A 25,283-nucleotide genomic window follows, 5' to 3' on the forward strand; every position below is an offset into this window, starting at 1 on the left:
CCATTCTGAAGTTGCCACTCCTCTGTTTACTTGGAGCAAAACCTCAGACTCTTGACCCTTCACAGCTCCCCCTTACCTTTGTCACTCACCCCTAAAACTGGGCAACACACACTTGTAGACACAAGGAGGAGGAGAGACACGTGGAGAAAGTTCAAGTCCACACCCAGTGGGACCGAACTTTGAACTTCAGATCCCACATAAAGACAAATGTCAGGCGCCTACCCCTCACATGGCTGTGGCCACACTTTTATTGCATCTGGAGGGAAGAATGGCGAATAACTTATTTTACAAGAAACAACCCCTTGCCCGTGTGTGGACAATACCCACTTCCAGAATGCAGCGGGTGAACACAGGGTACGTCTATTTACAGAGGCTGGGGAGCAAGGGGATGGGAACTCAGAGCAAAACAGCACACAGTCTCCTGGCAAAGAGAATTCGGGCTTGTACACCCCAGCGCAGTCTGGAGGGATGGCCCCTGGTGAGGCACAGCAGGGAGGTAAGTCTGAGAACCAATAGCACGTCTGGGAGAGCTGGCGCTGGGGACCCTGGTTAGGCGGCATCACAGAGGTGCGAAAATTTCAGGTGACTTTTAAGCCTGTCCCAGCCGGGCAAGAAGGGAGGTACCGGTAAGTTGGCTTCCAGTGTAGATGTGGGTAGGGTGGGCTGAGAGATGGTCCTTTGCTGTTTTTGCTCAGATGTGCAACTCTGCTCTGAGCCAAGCGATTGGCACAAAGCCAGCCCAGAGTCAGAAGAATTGGCTTTGGAGGTTGAACAGGTCAGCGTGTGGGTCAGATGACCAGAGCCTCAGTCACGTGTAAAATGGCAGGGATGGTAAGAGTTGCCCTGAGTTGCCCGAGACTCCCACTCAAGAGAAGTAGCCTTGGGATGGGACCAAGGAACCACCACAGTGCTGCTGAGAACTGTGGTCCCTGCAGCCCCATCAATCCCAGGACAGAGGATGTGGGAGGAGAGGTCTTCCTCTGATGCTCCTGGGAAGACTCAGGACTCAGCCTTCATCTCGTGGACTCCCTGCTGGTTCTGCTGACCTGCTTCCTTCATCTCACCCATTGGGTCATGTTAACTGACATCTTTCCTTCCTTCGTAGTCACTGTAAGGGCTAACCCGAGTCTGGACCCGAGGAATGGAGAAATCCTTTGCGGAATCCCGATTCTGAAAAGGAAGCATTTCATCTTGTTCAACTCACTGCACTTCCCGGCCATTTCCACAGCACCTCTTGCTCCAACCCGGGCAGGATTCTAACACTCCTCCCCTTTCTTCTCAGCCCCCTCCTGCTCTGTGCTCGGGTCTCCTGTCCTAACCTCATGAGGCAGATTACAGGAAAAGTAGACCCGTCATCCTTTCTAGGTGACATCCAGAGGCCATCAGAGTGGCAATATCATCTGTTCCCTAAGGACAGATGCTCCTGGGATGCTAACACTGCCAACGAGAAAGGGGAAAGGGCTGCTTTACCTGTAGCTGGAAATGGGTGGAGTATGGCGCATAGAGCGTGCTCCCCATCTCTTCAGTACCTGAAACAGACAGAGAGGAGTGGGTAAACGTCAGGGTCCCCTCCTTTGTGCCCCAATCTTTGCTCACCCCAGGCGAGTCATGTATAAACCATGATGCATATCCATTTAATTCTCTGTCTCCCTGGGAGATGATCAGGGGTTTGGTTTTGTTTTGTTGTCTGTTTTTAAAGAGCTCTCTTACTCTCTTTTTAATTCTTTTAGTATTGATTTATTCATTTGGCTCCACCAGGTCTTAGTTGCAGTACCTGGGATCTTAGTTCCCTGATGAGGGATTGAACCTGGGCCCCCTGCATTGGGGGTGCAGAGTCTTAACCATTAGACCACCAAGGAAATCCTCAATGGTCAATTTTGTGCCAGAGGAAACTGTCCTCAAGCCTAGGACCAGGCACAGAGTCAGCCCAAAATTGGTTGAATAAATGAACAACTAGCCGCGTATAATCACTAGGGAAATGCCTTCCGAAACACCCTCCAGGGGAACGTATGCACACCCATGGCTGATTCATGTTGATGTTTGACCAAAAACAACAAAATTCTGTAAAGCAATTATCCTTCAATTTAAAAATAAATAAATTTAAAAAAAAAAAAAAAAACCTCCAGAGGCTCTTTGTCCTAGGCCACTTCAAAAGCACATTTGAAGCTAGCGTTTTCAGACACAGATCTGACCAGAGGTGTGTCTAGAGGGAATCTTACTGAGGATTTACCCACTTCTTTATCTGCCCAACAAGGAAGGGTGGAAATTCCATGATTTTCTTTGTGAAGGGATAGAGTCTATGAGCAATCATTTTCTATTATTTGGGAGAAATCAGAGGGATTTTTTTTTTCATGGACAAGGGGCATAGAGGATCTAACCAGGGATTGAACCTGTGCTGCCTACAGTGAAGGTCAACCACTGGAGGACCAGGGAAGTCCGGAATCAGAGGGATTTAAACTCAGGAACAGACCAGTAAACACACACATTCATCACAGAAACTATTTAAAGAATTCCCTTCCAGTGCAGTGGTTAGGGCTCCACACTTTCACTGCCGTGGCCCATGTTCGACCCATGGTTGGGGAACTAAGATCCCCCAAGCTGTCCATGCATGCTTGAGTGCATGCTCAGTCATGTCCAACTCTTCACAGGGCAGAGAGATACATAAATACAATGCAATTTAAAGCAAGCCATTTATTTCCCACCAAATTTACCTCTTCAATTTACTCAACAAATACCTAAGTATGTGAGATATTCTGGAAAATAGGATTAATCAGAATGATTCCTGCCCTAAGGCTGACACTGGAGAGTCCAGAATATCTGACAGCTAATAACAGCTAATAACAGCTAATATCTGACAGCAAAGACTCTGATAACAGCATCTCAAAGGTCTAGAGCTAGATGGGTGGAGAAAAGACAGAGCAGGACTGGGGACTAGGGACGCTGGAAAAGGGAGAGAATAAGAAGGGACATGTTCTCTTTGAGTAAAGAGAATAAGGAGGGACAGCCCAGACAGGCAGACAGGAAAGTGCAGGGCACTTGGTTTGTTTGAGCTGAGAGCACAGATCTGGGGATTGCGGGGTTCTGGCTGTGAACAGCCTCACCAGCAGTGTGTGCTCAGTCGCTCAGTCGTGTCCGACTCTTTGTGACCCTGGGGACTGTAGCCCGCCAGGCTCCTCGAACCCGCATCTCTTATGTCTCCTGCATTGCCAGGCAGATCCTTTACCACTGAGCCTCCTGGGAAGCCCAACAAGGATTTGGTAAAAGCAGTGGATACCGGGGAGCCAGTGAGGCATAGAGGCCGGAAAGGGGGTGGGCAGAAGAGTATTTTAGGGAGAGGGAGCTGACAGTGGTCCATGGAGTGAAGGGAAAGGATGAAAGGAAGGAAGGCCAGTTAAGGACCCATAACATGGATTCAGGCATGAGGTGATAGACTGAAGCATCGGGAATGGACAGGAGGAGATGGGTGGGAAAATATCCCCTCTGCCCTACCCGCTGGCTCTCCCCCTCCCTTCAGACTTCCCGGGGCACAGGAGAGGGACCAGGACTACAGAGATAATACCAGCAGGTTGTGTACCATAGGCTCCAAGGGCAGAGAAATTCATTAGCTGGGGCTACGAACCAGGCCTTGGAGGACCCTCCCTCCTATTCGCAACCCCCACCCCTTCCCTGATTAGGCCCAGAGACTGATATAAACTCAAGAGACCAATGCACAGAGGCATATGCTGCTGCGTCACTTCAGTCGTGTCCGACTCTGTGCGACCCCATAGATGGCAGCCCACCAGGCTCCCCCTTCCCTGGGATTCTCCAGGCAAGAACACTGGAGTGGGTTGCCATTTCCTTCTCCAATGCATGAAACTGAAAAGTGAAAGTGGAGTCGCTCGGTCGTATCCGACTCCTAGCGACCCCATGGACTACAGCCCACCAGACCCCTCCGTCCATGGGATCCTCCAGGCAAGAGTACTGGAGTGGGTGCCATTGCCTTCTCCACAGAGGCGTATGAGTAAAGGCATTCTTGGCTATTAGTGTAGTCTGGCTGCTCACCATTCCAGACAAGAGCAAAATTCCCTCCTGCAGGCCAGAGATGGACAAGAAAATGTAGCTCTTCAGGCTACATCAAAATCCTCAGTAGCTTTATGGAGATTCCTGCTGGTTTATGATAAAAGAGTTTTCTCCCCACTTTGTGCTCTGTGGTCACTGCATGGCTGGGCTTGGTGCACTCAAATCTACAAAAGCAGGGGCTTCCCTGGTGGCTCAGTGGTAAAGAATCTGCCTGCCAATGCAGGAGATGTGGGTTCCACCCCTGATCTGGGAAGATCCCATATGCCTGGGAGCAACTAAGCCCTGTGCCACAACTATTGAGTCAACGCGCATGGGAGCCTGGAAGCCACGACTGCTGAGTCCCCGTGTTGCAACTTCTGAAGCCCAAGTGCCCTAGAGCCCGTTCTCTGCCACAAAAGAAGCCCCTGCAATGACAAGGCCTTGCACTCAACTGGAGAGTAGCCACCACTGGCCAAAACTAGAGAAAATGCCCTCGCAGCAATGAAGACCCAGCACAGCCAAAAATTAAATAAATATATATTTTTTAAAATCCACAAAGTCTCCACATTTCTACAAAAGTTGCCCAGTTGTCTTTTATAAAGGACACCATCATCTCACCCACTTGTCTCTGGGAATTTCTCTAAACATTCCTTGTCCATTCCTTTGCTCCATCTTGTTTTGATTCAGAGAAACCTACATGGTATTGGATAGAAAGTACTAGATAGGGACTTCCTCGTGGTCCAGTAGTTAAGACTTCACCTTCCAATGCAGGGGGTGCACGGGTTCAATCCCTGGTTGGTGAGCTAAGATCCCACATGCCTCGCAGGCAAAAAGCCAAAGCATAAAGCAGAAGCAATATTGTAATAAATTCAGTAAAGATTGTAAAAATGGTCTGTGCCTGTGTGCTCAGTCATGCCTGAACCTTTGTGACCCCAGGGACTGTAGCCCGCCAGGCTCCTCTGTCCATGGGATTTCCCAGGCAAGAACACTGGAGTGGGTTGCCATTTCCTTCTCTAGGGGATCTTCCTGACCTAGGGGTTGAACCCACATTTCCTGGATTCTCTACCACTGAGCCACCAGGGAAACTTAAAAATGACCTACATCAAAACCAGAAAAAAATACTAATGACTCCTGAGGCCAGCTGCTAGTTCTATTTGTCTCTAACCAGCTGGATGATTCTAAGCAAGACCTGAGTTTTGGAGAACTTGTGTTTTATCAGGAGCATGTCCTGCATGTTCCCTACAGTAATAATATCTTACGATTTTATTTTATTTTACCCATTTTTCCCACAAAGGATTCTGCACCCAACCAGGTTCTGTACCTTGAATGATCCCCTCTTGAGAGTAAGCTCTGTTCACCACGCCATAGCTCTGCTTCATGAACTGAGGCTGACAGAAAGCGTCCTCCACAGGGTAATCCATGGGGTTCTGTTGCCTCGTGAGCAGGTGAAACTCGGGTGCAATGTAAGCCAACAGGAAAACCCAGCCATTGGCCACCAAGGCTGAACTGAGGATGGTGTCGTCCCACTGGGGGCTGAGGGTAGGGACCAAGAGCAGGGTGATCCACGCCACCCAGATGGCAATGGAGAGGATCGTGGTGAGGTAGATATGGGCCCCGTGTCTCTTCCAGGCAGTAAAGGATCCCTGGAAGCTGAAAGAGGCCGTGAGGAAGGTCAGCGCCATGAGGAAGAGGACGTAGATGAGCAGCATGACGAAGTCCTCGTTGCGCCGTGGGGGAGAAAGCTCAGAGAAGATGTTGACGTTGGTCCTGTTCATGGTGAGGACCACGTACTCGATGGCAATGATGTCCTGCACCAGACTGAAGCCCAGGGCCAGGCCCAGCATCACCAGCATGGACAGTGGCTGCCTCCCTCGCACCAGCTTCGTCAGGTTGAAGGCGTGAACCAGCAGGCAGGAGAAGCAGAGGGCGAAGAGGACGCTGAAGAGGAAGAACCGCGTGGGCCCCGTGCTGCCGTCGAGTGTGATGATGAAGGCGAAGGTGAGGCCGAAGATCCCCAGCACACCCAGGAGGAAGAGGAACTGCGTGGGGAGCAGTTTTCGCTTATTGGAGTCCTGCACCTTGCAAATGAGGACCAGCAGGGCGATCATGAAGGCCACCGAGGCTACAGCCCCCATGCCAGCCAATGCCTCTAAGACGATGCCCCAGGCTGCCTTCTTATCACAGAGTCTGTAGTACCTGGAGTCCAGGTCTGAGCGGCAACCAGCAGGGGCTACTGTGGACATTCTGGTCCTGCAAGAAAGCAAAGTTGGGCTGGGGGTGAATCTCTCCCATAAACTCAGGCACAGAGGACCAGAAACAATTCAGAAACAATCTTGTATATCTGCTGCTGCTGCTGCTAAGTCACTTCAGTCGTGTCCGACTCTGTGCGACCCCATAAACGGTAGCCCACCAGGCTCCCCCGTCCCTGGGATTCTCCAGGCAAGAACACTGGAGTGGGTTGCCATTTCCTTCTCCAATGCATGAAACTGAAAAGTGAAAGTGAAGTCGCTCAGTCGTGTCCGACCTTCAGCGACCCCATGGACTGTAGCCCACCAGGCTCCTCCATCCATGGGATTTTCCAGGCAAGAGTGCTGGAGTGGGGTGCCATTGCCTTCTCTAGTCAGGGTTTTTTGGAGAAGGAAGTGGCAGGTGAAGTGAAAGTTGCTCAGTTGTGTCCAACTCTTTGCGACCCCATGGACTATACAGTCCATGGAATTCTCCAGGCCAGAATACTGGAGGAGGTAGCCTTTCCCTTTGCCAATCCAGGGATCGAACCCAGGTGTCCCACAATGCAGGTGGATTCTTTACCAGCTGAGCTATTAGGGAAGCTCAAGGACATGGCAACCCACTCCAGTATTCTTGCCTGGAGAATCTCATGGACAGAGGAACCCGGTGGGCTACAGTCCATCGAGTGGCAAAGAGTTGGACATGACTGAAGCTACTTAGCACAGGCAGTCAGGGTTTTACCCCTGAATTTACAACGTTAGATCAAGCTACTAGCTGTTCTCCACCTCTCATGGCAAATTCTAAAGGCTGATGAAGGGAAGGGACTCCTCGTACCTCCCTCCCCGCAATTTAACTATATTCATATTTTCCCTGAAGCCAGGAAACCCAAAACTTTGAATGGAGTATTTGAGCCACATATCAAGAAATAACGTCACAAAGAACTTGCCGGGGTTCCTGATATTTTTGACTAGTGCTTTCTTAGGAACTGGTGAACATGGAATTATCTAACCATAAAGTTAATACTTTGTGAATTCCTTGTCGGTTCAGTGGTTAGGACTCCGCACTCTCACTGGCAGGGCCCGAGTTCGATCCCTGGTCAGAGAACTAAAATCCCACAAGCCTTTGAATCATATTAACAGTCTCCAGTTTTTTTCTACCTCAGGCCCAGCCACAGATGTTATCTGTAAGCCTCCGAATCTCTCTCAGACAAGAGAATCATAGGTATTATCTGAGTTATCTGAACCATAGATTTCTCTGCAGAGTGTCAGCCTTCCCCTCTTAGCCACTGAGCCCTCATCTTGAGCTCTGCTGCCACACATCATTTTCCCTCCCTAATTAACATTTGTAAGGATGGCACTGCTGATCCCAAAAGAAATGGAACCAGTCTTCCCTGTCATAGGCTTGGCCATGCTGCATGGCCATGCGGGATCTTAGTTCCCCAACCAGGGATTGAACCCATGCCCTCAGCAGTGAAAGTGTGGGGTTCTAACCACTGGACCACCAGGAAGGTCCCCATAGTGAACTCTTAATAAGCTACTCGTAAGGAGGGACATCCTGGATGACACATCCTGGAATAACATCCTGGAAAACAGGAGGTGATCCAACAGAAAATGTTACCAATAGCTAATGCTCCTTTTTGGGCTTCCTTGGTGGCTCAGATGGTTAAAAAAAAAAAAACAAAAACAATACCCTGCCTGCAATGCAGGAGACCCAGGTTCAATCCCTGGGTCAAGAGAATTCCCCTGGAAAAGGGAATGGCAACTCACTTCAGTATTCTTGCCTGGAAAACCCCATGGACAGAGGAGCCTAATAGCTTCTCAACAGATCTATAATTTTTTTTTTCTGAATTATTTAACTGTTTTTAAGTTTCTATGACACAATAGAAAGCTTTTGTTTTGTTGTATGCTGTTTATTTTTTTTATTTTATTTTTTGTCTTTTTGCTATGTTGCAGGGGTGCTATGTGAGATCTTAATTCCCTGATTAGGGGTGGACCCCATGTCCCCTGCATTAGAAGCACAGAGTCTTAACCACTGAGCCCCAGGGAAGTCCCTCTAAGCTTCACTTTGTAACCCGGCCATTCATTCAACCAGCACCACCGTGTGTCCATCATTCTTCCAGATGATCAACTGGTAAAGGGGAAACACACATCAGACATGTTTCTTCTATAGTAGAAAAAACAGATCTAACCTGCCACTGCTGCATAGCCTTCCCATGGACTCCCCTGGCCAGGGGTCTGTCACCTGGACTCCAACCCAGGGATATAACACCCTGGTCATCCCAACCGCATGCAGGGCACAGAGCAAAGAATGGGTTATGTTCTACCTCCGCAAGGCAGTACAGAATGAGATGCAAAAGGACAAAGAAAGGCAGATGAGCTTCAGATACAGGCAACCCCTGAAATACAAGGCCCCCCAAAGTCTGATATGGGTGGTACAGGACGGGGAGAGGGACAGGCCCCCCCGTCCATGCTGAGGATGCAGAAGAGGAAGGGCCTGGTCTAGTTCAAGGGCAGTATCCGCAGGGGAAGGGACCAGGCTCCACTTTCTCCTCCCTTAGCACCTCCTCGCCTCACTCCTCTCAGATTAATCATAAGGGCGGTTGCCAGCTGGAAAGGTATTTCTCTCACCCTCTGTGCCCCTCCCTGGCACTGCTCCTTCCCCACCCCTCAGGGCAGTGCTGTTGGCTGACAAGTTATTGTTGTCATAATTATCTGATAATTGTAAAGGACTCTGAACCAGTTTACTCTGAACCCTCAATCTTGAGAGACTGATGAGGTTTTCCACTAAGGGAACATTGTGGTGCTGCACAGAGGGGTGGTCAAGCAGAGACACCTGCCCCCCGCCCCCCTCACTTCTGTGCAGCTGCACAGGGAGGGTTTGTGTACTGGGGCCTCCTGGCACCCACAGACCAGGATCCAACACTGTGAGCACGCAAGGTGGGGGTCCCCGAGGAAAGAGAACCAGGTATGACTTTCTTAACATAAGAGAAAACATTTTTAACCTAAACCATTTTGTGATCTATGCCTGGCCATAAGACTTGCCCTTGAATAGGTCTCAGCAATTAACGATTTTTTTTTTTTGGCTATACCTCTCATCATCTGAGATCTTAACTGCCCAACCAAGGATCAAACTCATGCCCCCTGCATTGGGAGCAAGGAGTCTTAACCACTGTACCATCAGGGAAGGCCCCACTAGGTTTTTTAGCCAGATCTCAAGCATCATTCTCTACATAGCTGCTTCAGCATACATTTGTAAAGGACAAAACTCCTTTTTAAGTTAATCGAACTTTAGAAATTAACAATGACTCTTTCATATCAAATGGATATCCAATTAAGGTTCATGGTTCTCAATTCTCTCAAATTAAGAATATTTGAAAACCTTTTCAAATGAAAACTTCTTGGTAATTTTTTTTTATCTGAGTGACTAATTTTTTGAAACTATCCTTCCTATTTCACCTCTCACTCCTCCGCCACCCTTTCCCCAACATGACAGCGATTGCGCAACGGGTCTGAAATGTCCCTAGCAGTTTACATTTTCTCAGAGGGAAATAAAACTGAACAAACTCACTCACAGCAGATCTGCACTGAGAAGGCACTGGGTCACGCAGGGAATGGCCCAGATGAGCCGCCAGGATCGGGGCTGGGGAAAGGGACAGGGTTCTGAGGAGCTGACGTCCTTTAGAAAGCAGGGTTTGAGGAAGAAAAGAGCAGTACCACCATTTGAGAATAGAAACCTCCAGGAGCTAAAGCAACAGCCTCGGAGAAGAACCTGAGGGCTGGAGCAGAAAGAGAAAGGAGACTAGAGGTCATGCAGTCATCATTCGTACCCAGAGTCAAGGGCAGAGAGACCTATGGGACTTCCCCGGTGGTCCAGTGGTTAGGACTCCATGCTCTCACTGCCGTGGCCCAGGTTCAATCCCTGGTCAGGGAACTGAAGTCTTGCAAGCTTTACAGCACAGTCAAAAAAAAAGGAAGGGTGGGCAGAGAGACCTAGAGTCCGACCAAGAAAGCAGGTGCTCTACAAAGGCCAAAGGAGGACAAAAAGAGACAATTTACTCTTGGACCTGCTCTGAAGAGGAGGGAAGGTCTCCTAACTCATTCTCACAATGGGTCAAGCATGGTTGTATACAACTCACTTGTCTAAGTCTTGCAATCACTTTTATTTTTATTTATTTATTTGGCTGTGCCAGGTCTTAGTTGGGGCACACAGAATCTTTTAGGTGTGGTATGTGGGATCTAGTTCGCTGACCCGGGTTGAACCCGGGCCCCCTGCTTTTCGAGCATGGAGTCTTAGTCACTGGCCCACCAGGGGAGTCCCAGGCTTAGGCTCTCAGGGTCACTCTCTTTGAGGCTGGGGGACGAGCCATCACCTGTACATCCTCAGCCCCTGCCTACCTCTCCAGCCTCATGGCTGACCATGCCTTCCTCATCATCCCCATATGTGTGCTTCTCATTGTCCTCCCAACAAGCCCCACTATCTCGCTTCAAATCTGCCATCCCCATCTGCATGGGACGTTCTCCCTGACATCCCTCACCTTAGAGGTCCCCTCTTCCAGGATGTTTCCCTGGATGCCCTAGTCTGATGAGAGATTGCTGTTGTTGTTTACTCACTAAGTCATGTCCAACTCTCTGCAACCCCATAGACTGTAGCCTGCCAGGCTCCTCTGTCCACGGAATTCTCCAGGCAAGAATAGTGGAGTAGGTTGCCACTTCCTACTCCTGGGGATCTTGCTGACCCAGGGATTGTGTCTCCTGCATTAGCAGGCAGATTCTTTACAGCTGAGCCACCGCGGAAGCCCCCTGATGAGAGAGATACATCCCCTGAATTCCCAGAGAGCCTCCACATCGCCTGCATTTATCACAAAATCCTGTAGTGCCTCTTAGTGAGTCTTTGTCTTCTAAATTCAAAACCTCCTTAAAGCAGGGATTGAGCTGTTAAAATTCTCTCCCTGACCACTAGCCTCGCGCCTGACGCAGTGAAGGTGAAAGTCGCTCAGTCGTGTTTGACTCTTTTTAACCCAAGGGACTATACGGTCCATAGAATTCTCCAGGCCAGAATATTGCAGTGGGTACCCTTTCCCTTCTCCAGGGGATCTTCCCAACCCAAGGCTCAAACCACATTGCAGGTGGATTCTTTACCAGCTGAGCCACAAGGGAAGCCCAAGAATACTGGAGTGGGTAGCCGTTTCCTTCTCCAGCAGATCTTCCCAACCCAGGAATAGAACCGGGGTCTCCAGCATTGCAGGTGGATTCTTTACCAGCTGAGCCACCAGGGAAGGGCAAGCACCTAACCAGGATGGATGAGTGAGCATGTGGATAGAAGTAGAATCTGATGGGGAGCAGGGCTACTCTTGAGACATTGGGGTGGGGTGGGATTCCTCATAAGCCTCCATTGCGTTCATCCCCAGCTCTAACTCCCTTTCACCCATCCTCCTTAGGTGGGTCTGAGGTAGGAGTCTGGCCACAGCTGGGCTACTAAGTGATTCCAGGGGCCTCCAGGTAGCTTGGATCCTGAGTAAGCAGATCTAAGCAGAGGTTTTACTGGAATCCAGTCATTCGCTCCCACCCAATTCTCTGATGACTAAACCCTGCACTATGGAGGAAGATGGTGAGGTTTCAGCATAGCCCCAGACACGAGCAAGGACCTTGAGTCATAAGGGTGAGACCCCCTTCACTTATTACAGCAGCTGAGCCAACCACGCCCATCTAGTAATCCACCAACACCCACAGCCAAGACCCCGACAGCCCTTGGTGCTGGCTTAAACCCTTTTCAGATGAGTCAGTGCATGACCGAAAGGTTAAAAAAACAAAAGACGGAGGAAAGAGAAAGGGAAAAGAAAAAGAACCAAAGCGGGGGTTGCGGGGGGCGGGAGACGAGAGGGAAGCAGGGAGGGAGGGAGTCACTGAGCTCTATTCCAAGGCCTCTGACTCCGATCTTTAGGACAGAGGGGTTTCAGCTGCCTCTCTCTGTGGACACCATCTCCTAGAGCCTCCGTTCTCTCCTCTATGAAAGGCAGCTGGGTGCTGAACTAGGCATTCTGAGCCCATGTCCAACTTTGTAGACAATTCCCAAGTCTCTTTCTCCCATCCCCTCATCCTGCTTCCTGCCCCATCTCCTGTCATTAAAAGAATCTCTGCCCCAAACTACTAACGAAACTCCAGACCAGGGCTGGAGGTGAGGTTGAAGGGTCTGAGTACCGGCTCAGGACACAAGGGGAACACTCGCCTGCCAGACAGAGCTGCAGAGTCACTGGAGCAGGACTGACCCTAGAGTGGCCCTGACCGACACAGGCGTTGACGGGGATGCAAGGTCAAATGCCAGCATGTGAAGGGTCTCTCAGGTGCTCCTTTCCAACCTCTGAGACTCCTCTCTTCCCAGAGAGGTGGGGAGGGTGTCTGGAGTTACTTACATCCAGACTTAGTAGGTTGCCTAGCTGGCTGTATGCGACCCTCCCCAGATTATCTGAGCAGGAATTACCCATGGCCCTGAATTTTGCCCAGAGCTGATCTTACATTCCTCCTTATATAAGATTTATCTCATTCTATCATCTAAAAAGAAGAAGACATCAGGTGGTGAAGACTCCGCCTGCAATGCGGGAGACTCGGGTTTGATCCCTGCGTTAGGAAGATCCCTTGGAGGAGGAAATGGCAACCCACCTCAGTATTCTTGCCTGGAGAATTCCATGGACAGAGGAGCCTGGCAGGCTACAGTCCACAGGGTCACAAAGAGTCGGACAAGACTGAAGCGACTTGGCACAGCACATACAGGGGCTTCCCGGGTGTTGCTAGTGGTAAAGAACTCACCTGCCAAAGCAGGAAACTTAAGAGATGCAGGTTTAGTCCCTGGGTCAGGATCATCTGGGAGGCCCCTATGTATATATATATACGGTCCCTGGGTCAGGAAGATCCCCTGGAGGAGGAAATGGCAACCCATTCCAGTATTCTTGCCTGGAGAATCCCATGGACAGAGGAGCCTGGTGGGCTACAGTCCATGGGGTAACAACTGAAGTAACTTAGCACGCATATATATAACAGATTCCCTTTTCTGTACCCCTGAAACAAACACAACATTGTAAATCAACTATACTCCAGTAAAAACAGCAAAAAAAAAAAAAAAAAAACTTTCAATAAAAAGAAGAGGATAATAATGACCTCTTAGGATAACTGCCTGGGGAATGATAAAAAATAACTCAAATGTTTGTTAAGTCAAGTCAAGTCTTCACAACATCCCAGCCTGGTGTTTGTTAAGTCAAGCCAAGTCTTCACAACATCCCAGCCTGGCAAATTGGCAATTTTCTAGCATTTTAATTTTCTCTCTATTCTGGAATTGCCACAGTCCATCAGTAGTAATAACAATAGTCACAATATAAATATGAATAATACAAATGACAACTACTGTCACATGTGGAGACCCCTTAAGAGCCAGACTCGATGCTGAGAGTTTATACGTTTCCATGTGTATTCACTCATTAACATGGTTTTACATCTATTTTATCATTTAATATTCCTACAGCCCATTTTGTAAGTGATAAGACTGATTCTTAGAGAGATGAATTTACATATTCAGTGTAACAAAGGAAGATTATCCCTTTATGAATAGTCTTAATTAGAATTTAATCTTTTGTTTCATCCCTAAATCACTATTATGCTCCCTGAAGCTTTTCTCCCTGACTCCAGCCTCTATTTATTTTCTCATTTTTATTTTTTTCATTGACGTGTAGTTAACGTTGTGTTAGTTTCAGGGGTACAGCAAACTGATTCAGTTATGCATATTTATATTCTTTTTCATATTCTTTTCCATTATGGTTTATTACAGGATATTAAATACAGTACCCTATGCTACACAATAGGACCATCTTGTTTATCCACTCTCTATATAATAATTTGCATCTGCTAACCCCAAACTCCCAATTCATCCCTACCCCAGCCCCACTTCCCTTTTGGCAACCACAAGTCTGTTTAAGCCTCTCTCTATTTAAACAACATCTGAGAAGGCTCCAAAGTAAGCAACTCTGTAATTGGTCAATCTTCCTGTCAATCAACACTTAAGTGTGTACTTTGTGTCAGGCGCCGTGTTAAGTATACAAATCACTCGGACCCTCAGACCCAGAGTGTGACCGCTGCCCCAGGACGACCAACAGAGTCACACTGACACACAAATAAGGGTTGTAGAGTGTTTGGGGAATCTTGAGGGCACACGGAAAACAGTGAAACCCCACTCTCCCTAATGGGGTTTGTTTTTTAAAAAAAAGGCTTTAGAGAGGAAACCAGGGAGATGAGGCCTGAGAGATGGGCAAGGAATGGTAGGAGATTCTTAGGAAGGCAGAATCAATGGAGCTTCGAAATACAGGCTTGTGGGAAGAGATGCCCAGTTTAGATCTGTTGAATCTAAGATGAATTGGAGGGATTTCCCTGGAGGTCCAGTGGTTAAGACTCAGCTCCCGCTGCAGAAGGCACGGATTCCATTCCTCGATCCCTGGTCAGGGAGGCATCATTTAATCCTCACACCAGCCCTGTTACTATGGCCCCACTTTTCATTTTATTGGAGTCTACTAGATGTACAGTGTTGCATTAGCTTCAGGTGTACAGCAAAGTGACTCAGTTATACATATACATGTATTCATTCTTTTTTAGACTCTTTTCTCATATGGGTTTACACAGAGTACTGAGGAGAGTTCCCCTGTGCTCTACAGTAGGTCTTTGTTGGTTATCTTCTGACTCATATATAGTAGTGTGGGTGTATTCATGCCAGATTATGCCCCCTTTCTACATGCAGAAAACAGAGGTACAGAGGCATTAAATAACTTGCCCAAGATCACTGACTTTTAGAAACCAGGCTCCTAGAAGTTCCCTGGTGGCCTAGTGGTTAGTATTCTGGGTTTTCACTGCCATGGCCCGGGTTCAATCCCTGGTTAGGGAATTCAGATCCCACAAGCCATACAGTGCAACCAAAAAAATAAATAAAAGCCAGGCTCCACGACACCGGGTTCTGCTGACCTCCCTGTGCTCAGACATGTGAGTCTGAGGCTCAGGAGATGTTTGGGCTGTGAGCACAAGTGAAGGGTCATGGAGGGGTCACAGCAGGCACTGGAAGGCTGTGGATACCAGATCATACAGAGAGCATGTATGGCAGCGAGAGGGCCGAGGACAAAACCCTGGAACACCGTCTCAACCAAGCAGGAATCAGCAGAGGTTGTTCAAAAGAGATTGCCAGCGTTAGTACAAGAAATAAGCCCAGCTGGTCTCCCAGGAGCCAAAGAGCAGCTTCTCAGAGTGGTTGATGGAGTAAGATGCTCCAAGGACAGCAAAGAAGAGAAGACCTGAAAATGGACTTTTGGATTTAGGAGTTTAAAAACAAAAAAGGATCTGCCAGGGGGCTTCCCTAGTGATACAGTGGTTAGGATTCCCCCTCCCAATGCAGGGGGTGCAGGTTCAACTCCTGGTCGGGAAGCTAAGATCCCACATGCCTCTCGGCCAAAAAACTGAAACATAAAACCGAAGCAATATTTTAATAAAGTCAATAAAGACTTCAAAAATGGTCCACATCAAAAACACCTTAAAAAAAAAAAAAAAGAATATCATCTCCTTTTTGTCCATTAAAACAGATTCAGCCTCAATTTGAGCTTCGAGGCTTTTCTCCAACTAGTCCTCCCACCTACTTTTTCCAGCCTTCCTAACTCCCGTCTCCACATCTACAAAAAACTTCCAAGAGCATTTTCTCTCTGGAAGGAAACTGGGGCTCATCTAAGACCTTCTCTAACAAAGTGGCTCTTTGCCTCACCACATGCATCATTCTCCTTGCCAGAGGGACCCTTCTCCCCCTAATCACAATTCATGTACCATGTTTCTTAGAAATTTGCCTCCAAACTTACCTCTACCTTGAGGGTTTTTTAGTTATCAGTCCCATCTCATTCTAAATCTGTGATCTCATTGTAGTTATTAACTATTTTTCAGCACTCGTCTTTCCATAAATATGTCATATATTACAGCGGTCTCCAATCTTTTTGGCATCAGGGACTGGTTTCTCGGAAGACAATTTTTCCATGGACCAATGTGCTGTTGGGGGGTGGTTTCAGGATGATTCAAGTTCATTACATTTATTATACACTTTATTTCTATTACTATTACATCAGTTCTACCTCAGATGATCAGGCATTAGATGCCAGAGGTTGGGGCCCCCTGATACAGTATACATTAATATCAGTGCTAACTCACCTATCAGATAGCAAACTTTTAAGGAAATAGAGCAAATCTTCTATTCGTTGGCATTCCCCTCACTATGTACTCTGCACAGTGGTTGTTGAGCAAATGATTTGCAGAGTGTGAATAAAACTCAAAGCAAGTTATTCATTAGTAAGTGTGAGTAATGGAAAGGAAAGATTTGGGGAGCTGCATATGTGGTGCTAATCTGTGTGTTTTAGTCCAGGCTGAGTTCTAAGATGAGGGTGGAGTCCCAGGGAAGTTTCTCTGTACCGGGTGCAGGATTAGCTGTAAATGGAAAGTATCTACAACAAAATGTCCAGGATCCCCTCTTCCCGGTAAGCCATCTGGATTCTGATGACATAAACGTGATGCATCGTCGCAACAGCGTGTGAACAACATCTGAGTAACATCACTGAGTTGAGTTTCTGAGTAGTAACTAGGAGAAAATAAATCATCATTCCCACATAGGCAGAGTCAAACAAGCACTGAGTTGGCCAGAAAGTTCATTTGGGTTTTTCATAAGATCTTACAGAAAAGCCTGAATGAACTTTTTGGCCAACCCAAAATAAGAACAGTGTTCATCCCAATTTCTTCACTTTTTGGAGGTATTACCATATTCTTCTATTCTAAACAATGCATGTGAACTTTAGAGAAATTACTGAAATGTAAAATAAAATATAGGCAATCACTTTTTTTGATTTAAGATTTTGAGTGAAACTACTAAATCTCTTATGCCCAGAATTTAAGGATGTGAAAAGCATTGAGAAAATAGGTGGATAAGATGAAGTCCTCTTCTGGTATACCACCTCAAAGACACCTTATTTCAACTGTTTTATTTCCACATATAAAGGTGATATATTTATGGTCTGAAACTTATCTCTCCTTACAAACCTGTATTTCTAAACCCTGAGAATGGTACTACCATACACTCAGTGTATCTAAAAATACAGTATAGATTATCTAATGTGGGAGAAGATGGAGAGAGCAGACTATGCGGCCAAAATTAGATGACAATAGCAAGCAACTATTATTACAATAAATGTAAATGGAAAGTTTTTTATTTTGAAAAGACTAAATCAAACCATATTATACCTATAAGAAACCCACGTAAAACAACAAGATTCAGAAAAGTGGAAAGGAAAGGAAAAATAAGTGCAAAAAAAGCAACAACAACAGATAGGTTTATTTAGCAAGTATTATGTATCAGGTACAAAGTTAATAGCTTGTTCAAGGTAAGAAAAATGAGAATTGAGTTATTATTATCACACAAAGTTTAGTTAAGACAAAAAGCTATTATGCTGACCTAAAAACTTTTTTATAATAATTAAGAATGTTCCACATTGAAGATATAACCATCATAAATTTGTATGCAGTGAATAATATACCACCAAAATATATAACACAAACGCTGCCAGGAATACAAAAAGAAATCAAAAGAAATTGATTACAGTTACAGGAGACTTTAACACTTCTTTATCACTCCTCAGCAAATGAAATAGAAAAAATTAATAGCAATAAGGTAAATTTTTTAAGTATTCTATGGATACTTTAATCAAAACATGCTCTATCTTTATATTTCATTAGATCTCTATGATTAATAATATAATTCAGATCCTCTATATCTGTGATCAGCAAATATTTTCTGTAAAGGGCCAAACAGTAAGTAGTTTAGGCTTTGCAGTCCTTTTGTTTGTAGCCGAAAAGCAGCCATAGATGATACATAGACAAAATGAGCATGGCTGAGTTCCAATAAAACTTTATTTACAAAAACAGGCTGTGGGATGTTTTTGGCCAGGAATCTGATTTACCAACTTCTCTATATGATTTCTTCTATTGAAGTGGTCATGAAACATTTACAAAACAGCATATTTTAGACCACAAAAATAATAATAACAATAAAGTCTAAAATAAGAAATGCACAGACCATATATTTTGACAAGGAAATCAACATAGGAATGAATATAAGCAGGAACTAACACACCAAGCTACTCAGAAAATTCGAAGACTCCTCAAGCAAAATAATTCTTCCATTCTTTGTTTTTAAGGGCCCTATTATACCAACACGTCATTTCCTGCCCATTTCCTCAGCTCAATCTGTAGATTTTTAAAAAACAATGAACCTGAAGACAAACCCCCAGAATGAGAATGAGAATAAAACCATAGTCAAAATTCTTCTTCACGCCCTGTTACCTTCAATTCTCACTAAGGAGTAGAATACAAAAAAGGATACTCCAAAGAGGATGCTCAAAGAGACGTATATAGATAGAGAGGGGCTCTTGGCCCTGGCCCTGGGAGGGAGCTGAGGACCCTAAGACCCCTTCGGAGGAAACCCTTAGGAGGTCCAGCTCAGCCTTTTCACAGCTACAAGCCGGCAGAGCTGGGATGAGAAGTCGGGCTTCCTAGCTCAAGGCTAAGGGGCACTTCCCAGAATGTTAGCTCGTTCTGAGTTCCACTCATTCCTATGTGCCCTTGAAGTACCAATCTACCTCTCCACACCTCGAGGAGCCTGTCTCCCAGATGACACCGCTGTTGACCTTCCCAGTACCAGCACACAGACCAGAGGACAGAGCTGTGACCCCCCCATCCTCGCCCCTCCCAGGGGCCACAAGTAACTCAAGTATTCCCTTCAGGAATGAGTCCACAGCCCTGGCTGATTCAATCAAACCCTTCAGCAGGTGTGGCATGTTCAAACATCAGCCTGGAAACAACTCAGGAATGGAAAGTCCTACAAATTCCTTGAACCTGAGCTGGCTTTCCAAAACTTCCTTCCACCCCGGGAGGTTTAAGGGACCATATCCGACAGCTGGGGGGTCATTGCTGAGTCCCATCTGGTTGGTGCCTGAAGGTGGGCTGTTACTGGATACTCAAATGGACGTTCAACCCAGGAGTCCAGAGTAACTCAAGGGACAGCAGATGGGAGAATGCTGCAGAGTTGATGGCCACGCTCATGTCACGAGAAGAGGTGGCTTCTAGAATCTACTTCGCAAAATTCAGAAGGGCACACTTGTGAAAGGACAAAATAAATGGACATTTCTCAGTATCTGGGTAAACTAGCAGGGGTCACCATCTCCTTCCTGCCCACCCAGCCAGTTCCCTGCCATTCCTCTAAGATCTTCCTCCCTCTTTTCTCTTTCCCTAGACTGAGCCCAGAACTTGTCACCTGCCGGGCCAGGATTCCACCTACTCAGTTTGTTCAGTGTATCTGAGCAGAAACTATTTATCCTGATTATCTTTTTGCTCTCTGCCTCTTAGTCTGGGAACTTCAAGGGGGGGCGGGAATCTGAGTTGAATTAAACTACAGGAATTCCTTTCCTGGGATTTTTTTTTTCCCCTCCGACCCAGCTGCAGTTCATTATCGGGGTTTCTCTCCTCTTGCATCCTCAGCTTTCTAACCCCTGCCTCCCCACTACTCCGCAAACCCCACCCCCGAGGATTTCAATCACCGAACCCAGCGCGCTCTGCCTCAGTGCGCCTCGCTTACCCCGATGCCTCGGCTTCGGCGCGTGAACTTGGCGCTGCTTCGCGCGCGCGGAGGGAGAACTGTAGCCCCTATAGGTTCTGGGAGAGCCCGTGGGCAGGGATCGCGCCCTCGCGGCGCCGAGCAGTTATAAAGGCGGCAGAGGGAGGAGGGAGTGAGCAGAGGGACAAGGGGAGGGAGAGGGTCAGGGGGAGAGGACACGCCTATTCCAGTTCCACGGCACTGCGCGCTGTTATGAAAATAAAGTCCCCGGGCCAGAGCATGAGCCAAAAGCCGCCTGACGTCAGCGCCACAGTCACCCTTGGAATGGGTGGTGGCGGCGGTGGTGGTGGTGGTGGGAGGGGAGAGCCAGAGCACCCACTCCGCTCCGCGTGCGGCGCATCACCTGGTCGGGACGTCCCAGGGCATAGGGTAAAGGAAGGGGCCAGAGAGCAGATGCTTCCTATCCGTTTGGCCAGCTGTCACCTCCAGGAGAGAGCCACCCCCGCCCTCCCACTGGGCACTCCAGTATGCCCAGGACACGGGCTGGACAGTTCGCAACATCCCATGTGATTCCTGGGTACCCTGGGAAGCCAGGCCGGGGAAAGGAAGAACTGGCCAGCGCCTGGGTGCTCTGCAGTGGCAGTCAAGGCGGATGGAGGCCAAGAAAAATATCCAGCCCCGCATGGCAACTCCCCCGGTCAGAACTGTCCCCAGACCCACCAGTGCTGCCCGATGACGGACAGAGGGAGAGGACAGGTCCTTACGTCTTCATTTCCTCACTAACCCCCGCTTAGAGCCTTGACAACGCAGGTGGAAGAGAATGGATGCCAGATAAAATTATGATATAAAAGAATTTGCCTTTCTGTCTGGTTCCCTCTCCCTCCGCTGCCCACTCCTCCACCACTGAAACCTGCTTTTATTGACTTGTCAAACAATCCCTGAGTGGCTGCCTCCTGGGTGCCAGCCTCCGGCAAGGCTCTACCCCACTGCCATGCAAGAGGGAGGGCTGGGTGCATTTAAGGTGCTGGTTAGTTAGCACACCTGGTCAGCACACCTGGGGTACTATGCATGTAAGTGAACTGAACAGGGAAGGTCTAGGACTCCCCAACTTTTTCCTCACATCTCCTCACACCCCAACTTTCCAGAGTTTTGTTTTGTTTTGTTTTTAAGTTTTTATTGAATTTGTTACAACATTGCTTCTGCTTTGCTTTTTTCTTTCTCCGGCCAGGAGGCATGTGGGATCTTAGCTCCTGGGCCAGGAATTGAACCCACACCCGCTGCACTGGAAGGCAAAGTCTCAACCACTGAACCCCCAGGGAAGTCCCTCCAGAGACTTTTTAAAGCTGGTATTTTGGAGACAGTGACTCCAGCTTTGTAAGTTTTTATTTCTCTCTCAAGAAACCACAGCCAACGTACAGCATCTTGGAAGACTTCCCTTGAGGTCTGCAGCTCAAGGGTCTAAGTCCACGGGCTCCTCTCCCGGGCTCCTAGCCCTGCACACGTGCGTGCGTGCGTGCGTGCGTGTGTGTGTGTGTGTGTGTGTGTGTGTGTGTGTGATTGTCAGGGACCGGAAGCGACAGCGCTTTTTAGCATGTGCTCTCTGCTAAACCAGGTCTTCTCTCTGGACCTCAGTTTTCTCATCTGTTAAAGGAAGAAGTTGAAGTGGTTCATGCTTGTCACATGTGTATGTCATTCAGGCCACAAAGGTCAGCCACAGGTATAATTTAAACTTTCTAGCAGCCAGCCACATTAAAAGAAATAAAAAGAGGGGAATTAATTTTCATGATGTATTTCATTTAACCCAGGAGATCCCGGACATTGTCATTTCAACATGTAATCGACATTTTTAAAAAATATATTAATGAGCTGCTTTACAGCCTTGTTTCAAACTATGTTCTCAAAAGTGCAATGTATTATACTTTCAGTCCTGGCCAAATTGAACCAGACCCAGTTCCAGTACTCAAAAGCCCTGGGCTGGTGGTCTCTAAGGGCTCTTCGGGCACCAGCATTTTAGGGGTCTGGATCACCAAGGTTAGGATGAGGTTCATGACACCAAGAAAAAGATATCAAGTTGACAGAGGGGGTAAAAGCAGAGGTGGGTCATAACTTTGGGGATTCCCTACCCCCAACATCCTGTGATCCCCAACTCCCACAAGAAGTTCTGGGAAAACTAATGAGAAAAGCGTGAGTGCATTTTCTTTTTCCTGTTGCTCCTGGCTGGCTGGCTGGCTGGCAGACCCGGGGCTGCATCCAGGGGAGCCTTGTGGACATGCCTGTTTGGAAGCGCTGCCTTTGGTCACTGGTGCCCATCAGTCTCCACATTTCTGTTTACAGCAGATTTCCCACCTAGTCCTCTAAGTGCTCTCCTTTTTTTTTTTTTTTTTCTAGTAGTGTCTTGTGTTTATTTCTCTGGAATCTTCCCTAGTGACTCAGACAGTAAAGAGTCTGTCTGCAATGCAGGAGACCTGAGTTCAATCCCTGGGTTGGGAAGATCCTCTAGAGAAGGAAATGGCAGCCCACTCCAGTATTCTTGCCTGAAAAATCTCATGGACAGAGGAGCCTGTCGGGCTATAGCCCATTGGGTCACAAAGAGTCGGACATGACTGAGCGACTAACATGCACAGTACCTTGTTTTTTTCATATTTATTTATTTATTTGGCTGCACTGGATCTTAGTTGCGGCATGTGGGATCTTGTCCCCTGACCAGAAATCAAACCCTGGCCCCCCTGCATTGGAAGTACTGGTCTTAGCCTCTGGACCACCAGGGAAATCACAACACTCTCTCTTCTAGCCTCCTTTTCTCTTCTCATGTGTACCCAGTCACTCAGTCTTGTCTCTTTGCAGCCCCATGGACTGTAGACTGCCAGGCTCTTCTGTCCATGGGATTCTTCAGGCAAGAATACTGGGGTGGGTTGCCATTTCCTCCTCCAGGGGATCTTCCCAACCCAGGGATCAAACCCACATGCATCTCTTGAGTCTCCTGCATTGGCAGGCAGATTCTCTACCACTGTGCCACCTGGAAAGCTCTTATCAATAGCCAGCCCAGTGTCCATCCAGGACTGCGGTGAGGCACTCAGGGCACAAAATTTAAGGTGGCACTAACTCAGCCCTGAGAGTGGGCGCATCCTTAAATGCTGAGCCCTGGGCACCTTGCCCTGCCCCAGAATCCTTGCGGGTCCAGTTCTGTGGGAGGTGGGGGAGCCTGAGGAGAGGTCACTAGCTGATTAATTTTGCAGTGCCCCCAAAGAAGATAAGGAGGGACCTAGTAGCTGAAATAATTTACTTGCTGATGGTCAGGAGAGCAAGGTTGAGGCCCCTAGAAATCAGTGACAGAAAAAGCCTAAAGGGAGTCTAAATGGAGTTCTGCTCCTCTGAGTGTTATCCAGCTTCGAGTGACCAGTGGCATTGTTGAGGGACAAGAAGGGAAGCCCATGTGACTGGAAATGAGAGGAGAGAGAGACTCACAATAAGGGCGCTTGTTCCCAAGGTTGGAGAGGACCTGCATTCAGCCCCAAGGCCGGCAGGGATCACTTTCCATGAGAACTGGCCTGGGTTTGCCCAAGGACACAGTCCCTGCTGACCCCTCCCTCACCACCACCCCCCCACAGCCAACCATCCCCGCCAGGACCCCACCCTTGACTGCAGGACAGAACTGGTCACATAAGCAGCTCTCCCTAGTGTCCTGGTGCTTGGACCCTCTCACCAAGGCCCCCTCAGCGTTCAGGGCTGTAGAACCTCAGCCCAGGGGCTGCCCTTTTCTCTGCCCACCCTTCCTCACCAGCAAGATGGAAGGTGCCACCTGCCAACCCCCCACCCCACCGCCCCTGACCTCCATTAAATCCCATTTAAGAAGCATGTGAGGAATTCCTTGGAGGCCCAGCGGTTAGGACTCCTCACTTCCACTGCAGGGGGCATAGGCCTGATCCTGGTCAGGGAACTAAGATCCCCCCATGCCACTCAGCAAGGTCAAAAGAAGAAGAAGGAGGAGGAGGAGAAGTATCTGAGTTGGGGCAGGGTGGGGTCGGGGGAACCCAGGGGAATTCTGTGTCCTCGGGTCAATTACACTCATGGAACAGCACAGATCACTGAACCTCAGCTCCTGCCAGCTTCCTGCTAACCATGGCTTTTCCATCCAATTGCTAAACCATACAAGGAGCATCTGAGAGCCAACTACACAAGCATCGCAGGGAATGTAATAAAAGTTTGAGAAAGATGCTACTCAGTCTCTACCCCTGGAAGGAATCTCCACTTTTTTTTTTTTTTTTTTTTAGCCATTTAGCCACCCTGGATGATCTGTATAACATGCTGGGGATTCATAAGAAAACTGCCTTGAACGAGCTCCACCTGCAGGTGAGACGGATATAACGAAACAAAAGTATGCATTGTAGAGAGTAGCGTAGAAACTTATATACTAACGTATGTGAAATAGATAGCCCAGTGGGAATTTGCTGTATGACTCAGGGAACTCAAACCAAGGCTTTGTGACAACCTAGAGGGGTGGGATGGGGAGGGAGGCTCAAGAGGAAGGGGACATACATAGGTATACCTATGGCTGACCCCATAGGGGTCATGTGTTGATGTGTGGCAGAAACCAACACAATATTGTAATTATCCTTCAATTAAAAATAAATAAATTGAGAAAAAAAAATACAGTTTTGGAACACAAAGTGTGCATTGTGTTACATGCTATACTGAAGAAACACACAGGGCCACGGCTGGGCACAAAAGGCCACAGCGTGCACAGTAGCCCTCCCAGGAGGTAGGGGAGGGGAGAGGCTTAAAGGATGAGTAAGCTTTTCAGGTGGAGAGGGAGGAGGATGAGTGAGGGGGAGGATATTTCAGGCCAAAGGGACAGAATCTGCAAAGGCACAAAGGTTGTGACAGCCCTGCCCAGCAACGCAGCATCGGCACCAAGTGTAGGCAGCAGGCGATGAAGCCAGACAAGCAGACAGTGGCCAGAGGGCGAGTGGAGGGCCAGACTCATCCCAGAAGCAGACAGGCGCTGCAGCAGGAAGCAGGCGGCTCACCTGATGGGGGCAGGGACGGGCAGCCTCTGCTGGGGTCCTCAACGCAGTGACCAGGGTCCTTATAAGAAGAGGACAAGGGGACTTTCCTGGTGGCCCAGAGGTTGAGAATCCATGCTTCCACTGCAGGGGACATAGGTTTGATCGCTGATCGGGGAACTAAGGGGGCTCCCCAGGTGGTTCTAGTGGTAAAGAATTGGCATGCCAATGCAGGAGACATAAGAGACATGAGTTTGATTCCTGGGTTGGGAAGATCCCCTGGAGGAGGGCATGGCAACCCACTCCAGTATTCTTGCCTGGAGAATCCCCATGGACAGAGAAGCCTGGCGGGCT

The 25,283-nt window shown here is 48.0% G+C and overlaps 1 protein-coding gene across 1 annotated transcript; it reads right to left on the reverse strand.

The window, feature by feature from the left end:
* Positions 1-230: 230 nt before the first annotated feature.
* GPRC5A (G protein-coupled receptor class C group 5 member A) lies at positions 231-20,211 on the reverse strand. Its single transcript, XM_061417799.1, has 4 exons — positions 19,948-20,211; positions 5,360-6,288; positions 1,471-1,529; positions 231-1,170 (listed from the first exon to the last, which is right to left on the reverse strand). Exons 2-4 carry the CDS (start codon positions 6,279-6,281, stop codon positions 1,078-1,080), a joined length of 1,074 nt encoding a protein of 357 aa, XP_061273783.1. The 5' UTR covers positions 6,282-6,288; positions 19,948-20,211; the 3' UTR covers positions 231-1,077.
* Between the last annotated feature and the right edge of the window lie 5,072 nt (positions 20,212-25,283).

This window comes from Bos javanicus, chromosome 5 (genome assembly GCF_032452875.1).
Source record: "Bos javanicus breed banteng chromosome 5, ARS-OSU_banteng_1.0, whole genome shotgun sequence".
NCBI classification, from domain to species: Eukaryota; Metazoa; Chordata; class Mammalia; order Artiodactyla; family Bovidae; genus Bos; species Bos javanicus.

Coding starts and splice junctions, on each gene's coding strand:
- GPRC5A (XM_061417799.1), bottom strand. CDS start 6,281: ATGTCCACAGTAGCCCCTGCTGGTTGCCGCTCAGACCTGGACTCCAGG. Junction 1,530..5,359: donor TCAAGAGGGGATCATTCAAG/GTACAGAACCTG, acceptor TGTCTGTTTCAG/GTACTGAAGAGATGGGGAGC. Junction 1,171..1,470: donor CCACCCATTTCCAGCTACAG/GTAAAGCAGCCC, acceptor CTTCCTTTTCAG/AATCGGGATTCCGCAAAGGA.